This window comes from Mercenaria mercenaria, chromosome 18 (genome assembly GCF_021730395.1).
Source record: "Mercenaria mercenaria strain notata chromosome 18, MADL_Memer_1, whole genome shotgun sequence".
Taxonomy (NCBI): Eukaryota; Metazoa; Mollusca; class Bivalvia; order Venerida; family Veneridae; genus Mercenaria; species Mercenaria mercenaria.
Genome location: NC_069378.1, coordinates 57,451,923 through 57,457,922, shown reverse-complemented (window position 1 = coordinate 57,457,922; position 6,000 = coordinate 57,451,923). Strand labels below are relative to the sequence as shown.

The following is a 6,000-nucleotide window of genomic DNA, read 5'->3' as shown; positions in this document are numbered from 1 at the left end:
AAAAATGTCATGATACAAGTACAAAAGTACAAGATAATATGATTAACGATATACACACATAACAAACATGTTTATACAACATGTAAAGAACTTGGTACATCAATGATTAACATTATCATAGCAATAGTTGTCCGTAAGACAATCAATTCTCGACTATTCAAATTGTTGTCCCAGAAGCAGGAATATTACCCTACATGTAAAAATATCTCAATATCTGCATTAGTTTAGGATGCATAACTTTAACCAGAGGTTTTTAAGTTCAAAGGGGGACATAAGTTTGCAAAATACATGTCAGAGTTATGGGACTTGATGTTATGGCCTAGTTTTATAAACCCGAAAACGTGTGAAGTTTCAATTCAATATTGCACTAAATTTTGAGACAGTAACTTGCATGCAAAACTTTGACCAGGATTTTCTAAGTCCAAAAGGGGGCATAATTTGGCCAAAATATATGTCAGCGTTATGGGACTTGACCCAGTGATGTTGGTAATTGACCTAGAAAAAGAAATATAAGTTTCAAAGCTATATGCCTTTAAATGATAGCTATACGTACTTTCATGCAAAACTTTAACCAAGGTGTGACGCCGACGCCGACGCCTACGCCAGGGTGAGCTCGGACTATTCTTCGAAACACACACATTATTATTGTTTTCCGTGGCTACAAAAGACAGTTCCGCCGTTCCATAACTGTGGGAAACTTTGCTTGGAATGTAGAATTATTTCATGTGATGAAGTCACCCGAATGACTTACGGAAGCACAATGGTTTTACTACAGTCATACCTGCAAAGATAGCCGGTGGCGGAGCACGTTGGGATCAACAGCTGGAAAGACGTGATTTGACCTATAACTGTATTATTGCGCGTTAAACCCAACAAAAACAAAACAAACCATGCAAACTAAATATATGAAAAAGTCATTTATAAGTGAATATTTATAATTTACATTTTATTCACAATCAGAATTTCATAAAAGTTTATAAAAAGATGGCAATAAACGTACAAAATTATCATAACACAACATCAATGTAATAAATATAACATATATTAATATAAATAAACTACAAGGATTTCAAACATCTAATGACAACACATGTTTTAATCGGATGACATCATACTTCCGCTCCCCCTAAAGTTGCAACTGGACGGCGGAGAATTTGTCATAAATTAATTAAATCTGACAATGAATGTACAAAAACTCTAACTTTTTCATTTGTAATAAAAATATCACAGTTTAAAACATTATCTGTCTCGTGTATATTCTCTTTTAAAACGAGCATCTAAATAAGTTTATAAGACATTGCTTTACACGAATCTATATTTACTTCTGGTTTCAATATTACATGCACTTCCGGTTCTGGTTATGCTCTGCTCATGCTCTGTGCACTTGGTGATTGTGTATCCATTTCCTGGGCTTCCTGGGCTAGCGCACAGTAACTGCAGAATAGAATGATGACCAAATCCTGAGTGGGTGTTCCAGGAATGCCACGCATTTCTCGAATCTTTCCTCGAATTTTTACCCATTCATAACAATTGAAAAAGGGTATGAAGAAGGCTGCAGCTGAAAACAAAAAGTAACAAATATTGTTTTAAGATTTTGCCTTTCACAAAGAAGATACCAGTAAGCAATTTCTTACTCTCCCATTGAGTAAACCATAATTTAAAAGGAAAACAAAAAAACTGTACTGTTTATAAGTTATGATATACATTTGAAGTGCAAAGTCCTTAAGCACTTTTTTAATAAAACGTTCTACTTTTTTTTTTACTTTACATCAACAAAGTCACTTTTACTTAATATATAAAACGACACTGACTATTCTACGAGAAACATATTGATCACATTTTACCATACTCTTTTGATATTTCCGTGGAAATGGGTCCTTTCCGGTTTTGTAAGAAATACGGAGTTTAGACAAGCAGAATCTAGAAAGTGAAGAATCGGAGGGAGGTCTGCACTGTTTGCTATTCAGTCAGTAAATTTGCAGTTAACACCCCTTCGAATAACAAATGGTATTGCCCAAACTGAATGACTGACCGGTCCATTTTAGGAATCTAGCAGGTTATAGTGTTACATCAGGTATCCTATTACCGTACTTACCACAAACGATACAGTTGCCCTCACCAACCGCCTCGGCTGTCGTACCAAATGTTACAAACGGAAGTAGAAACGTTGTAATAGCAATCTGGAAGTTGTTGAAACATCCAAACAGATGGTTTTTCCATCCTCCTGCTCCCTAAAAAAGACATTTTTATTACATATTGGGCAAATTTGTCATAAGTCAAAGTTCATTTAACAAAATCCTTTTACATTTCATAAATATACCAGAATATACCACTCGTAATCAGGTAAATGAGTGTTTTATTTATAGCAAGCGTGGTATTTTTCTTACAGTTTTCTTAACAGTTCTAAGCTCGTTAAAGACAATAGGGGGCAGAATATTCCCGTCAGCGGTAGTCTGTAAAACACAAAATGGACTTATCCCATTTTCGGTTTCAATCAACACAGTACGAATGTTCCAGCAAAAGATCCACGAGGTGAAGCCACACACCATTGAGAAGCCAGGGCTATATATATAGAGGATATTTGTTTGTTTGCAGTGAGATATCGAAATATATCATCACCGATAAGGGAGACAATTGAATATTTTCACGAAGGCGGAGCCTGAGTGAAAATATCAGAATTGTCTCCCTTATCGGTGATGATATATTTCGATATCTCACTGCAAACAAACAAATTTTCTTTTTATTTTATGCTAGTTTGTGAAGATCAACGAATTTTTCTGTTTATTATGTGCATAAATGTTCATATAAATCCAATATTTCGTGACGAAATTCGGATTTATTTAAGCTACCGTGTTACATATGATATATCCGCTAAATTACCATGGACACTTAGGCACATTAATATCGAATATTGGTGATTAGGTTCATTAAATCAACACGACGCCATTTTGTTTTTAAAAACAAAAACTGCATTTAAATATTTTGTGTAAAAAATACACACTGCGGCTAACAGAGACATTGACAAATGCGGTAGTTAAGTAGAAGCATAATTAAAACTTTTCGGGTCAATCCGTCAGTTCGTTGAATAACCGGAAGCTTGCTTTGTTTACCAAAACACACGCTGAAGGTCAGATTAAAAAAAGAACACGAAAAATCTAAAAAACTGTGGAATATGCGTAAGTCCTTGGAATATCAAGCTGCAGAATTAAATATCATCATGGATTCAATGGAAATAGCTAGGAAATATTGATCTAGGAGCTGTATAGCATAACAAATTGATGGAAGTTGGAACACAACTGGCTGGGCTTGGAGTGGGAAAGTACTTCGACGAAAATGCTGGCATATTACGTAAGGTTGAGTTGATGTCTTGTGATAATTAACTAAGACAACAACCAACTAAATGTGCTGTCGCCAGTAAAATCTACCATACGATAGTGAACCAATGGAAAAAAATTAGAGGGAACAGATCTGTAGGGAAACAGGCTGATTCGGACCGCGGCTGATTCGGACCATGGCTGATTCGGACCAAATATTTTGGCTGATTCGGACCACATACTTTGAATAAAAGTAGATAATGACCATATATTTTGGCTGATTCAGACCACAAACTTTTATTTAACAGTCAATAATGACCATAAATTTTGGATGGTTCAGCAATTTTCAGAAAATAATGTTGATTATAGCTTATATAGAGGTTTAACTTGAAGTAAGGACATAAAATATACACCATACAAACAGGTAAGAAGTTTTGACAAACTAAAATGCATCATTTATGCATTTAGATGAGGACTTTAATTGTTCTTTGCATCAGACATTAAACTTAATACTCATAAGTATTATTTTTACTCATGACATTAGTGTCAGGAAAACTTAAACAATTTGGGCCGAATAAGCCAAGTAAATTTGGTCCGAATCAGCCATGGTCCGAGTCAGCCTGTATTCATCTGTAGCTACATGAATGGCAAGGCCTAGCAACCAAGCTGACAAAGGTAACATTATTTCTTTTGCAAATTTAATTTCAGTTAGCCAGTTCTATATAGGATTGTCTAGCAGTTCATGCCTCGTGTATGGCTTGAATATTAGTATAATCCAGTAATTTTAAAGGCAGCAAAGGGAGGTAATTAAAGAATATATTTCAAGGGAGATAATTTATCTGGAAAAAAGAAGTTCGGCACTGTGAGTGATATCGATTTATATCTCACTGCTATTTTCCAGTATTTCACCAATAAGCATAAAATAAACTTTAAGATTAACCTGTCACTGAAAACTGAAATACTGCCGAAACGGAATGGCCGTTCGCCGGTTAATTTTGAAAATTTTGGTTTTTGTTTCTGTAAAGATAGTACTTAATTATTAGTTCAGTGCTTCTGCGAATATCAAAAGAAAATTAAATTTCAAGCGTTTCATCATTTAATATTAATAAGTCCTAATTGCTCTCACGTTGCAGAACAGAATTTATTTCAAATTGGATCGATTTTGCCTCCAAATTTAACAAAGTAAAAGTAAAAACTGTTACTGGTTAAGTAAGTGAATTGCTAGTAAAAGTTGTTACTATAAGTCATCGCAGCTTAACAAGAAATCTCATTAGGGGGCGTTATGATCGCTCCTGCGAGCTTGAAACCAGCAACTTCCTATTAACGACACATCTGACAGTTTTCTATATGTATATAGGCAAAAAAATTCCTACAGAAAGAATTTCTTTAAACTTTGTGTACTGACTGAGAATCAAGTTCAAAACGGAAATATATATTAAAAATCATAGGTACCGGTGCTTGATCTTGAATTATCTGCCCTTGAAAATACTTTTTTCTTCAGTATTTTCCGACTTTCAAGGGCAGACAAGTCATGACCAAGGCGGGGTCCCTATGATTTGCTTTATTTTATATTTCTGTTTTTGATTTAATTCTCTGTCAGTAAACACAGTTTAAAGAAGAAATTCTGTCCGTAGGAAAATTTTGCCCCATGTCAATATAGACACTGTGGCAAATGTCCTTAACTATGAACATGACAAAATGATACCTCAAAGCCCTGGTCTTTCCCATGGACCGAATTTCTTTAAACTTTGTATACTGAATGCAAATGATGACTAAAACAGAAAAATAAATTAAAATGCACAGTTCCCTTGCCTTAATCTTGAATTATCTGCCCTTGGAAATTAGATTTTTTAGTATTTTCTGATTTTCAAGGACAGATAATTCAAGATCAAGTACCGGTACCTGTGATTTTAATACATATTTCCGTTTTAAACTTGATTAAAGAAATTCTGTCTATAGGGATTTTTTTTTTACCTATATACATTATAGAAAACTGTCAGATGTGTCTTTTAAAATGTCAATATAGAGGAACACGTAAATTCTTTGCCCTTAAAAATTTCGAAATAAATCTAATAAAATTTTACATGTAGGCATATACTTGTACATTTTTTTCCCCCCCCCCCCCCCCCCCCCCCCCTTAATTTATGACCCAAAATTGAAAATGATCGAAATTTATAAGGAAAATCATCAAAACTGCCTTTTTTACAAACTAATCCAAGTTTCTGAGGTATCCCTGATTATACAATATTTTAATGCATTGATAATGAATACATAAAAAAAATACCACGACAAAACGTTAATAACACCATCAGAGATTCACAAAACAACAGCAACAACAAACTTACAATAGGTCCTTCTGGTTTCGGTGCTGATGGATCCATTTTTTTTAACTAGTATTAATTCCCGGAACTTTTAAAACGATGTTACTTCACTCCTGTCTATATACGTTATGCTTTAACAAAGAAGTATAAATAAATTTATTCTATAGTTCTTTGGCTATAATGTCCGTGACAACATCTATGTAAAACAAGAGCTGTCGGAGGCCAGCAATGCTCGACTATTCAACAGCCTTGTCGAAAAAAAAACATAATATAGTAAAAAAGCAAAATAGGGTTATGGAACCTGCATAGTGCTTATCAGCTCATGACAGTGGACAAGTGTGTGAAGTTTCAATCCATACCCATTA

General features: G+C 34.4%; 1 protein-coding gene across 1 annotated transcript; it reads right to left on the bottom strand.

Moving 5' to 3' along the window:
• Window positions 1–958: 958 nt before the first annotated feature.
• Window positions 959–5,834, bottom strand: LOC123539063 (uncharacterized). Its single transcript, XM_053529943.1, has 3 exons — window positions 5,660–5,834; window positions 2,096–2,231; window positions 959–1,558 (listed from the first exon to the last, which is right to left on the bottom strand). Exons 1-3 carry the CDS (start codon window positions 5,693–5,695, stop codon window positions 1,359–1,361), a joined length of 372 nt encoding a protein of 123 aa, XP_053385918.1. The 5' UTR covers window positions 5,696–5,834; the 3' UTR covers window positions 959–1,358.
• Window positions 5,835–6,000: the final 166 nt, after the last annotated feature.

What these genes read in the sequence shown, in the direction of transcription:
- LOC123539063 (XM_053529943.1), bottom strand. Translation starts at nt 5,695, where the DNA reads ATGGATCCATCAGCACCGAAACCAGAAGGACCTATT. An exon ending in CGAAACCAGAAGGACCTATT is followed by an intron (nt 2,232 to 5,659) that starts GTAAGTTTGTTG and finishes TGTCTTTTTTAG; the next exon opens with GGAGCAGGAGGATGGAAAAA. An exon ending in GGGCAACTGTATCGTTTGTG is followed by an intron (nt 1,559 to 2,095) that starts GTAAGTACGGTA and finishes TTTTGTTTTCAG; the next exon opens with CTGCAGCCTTCTTCATACCC.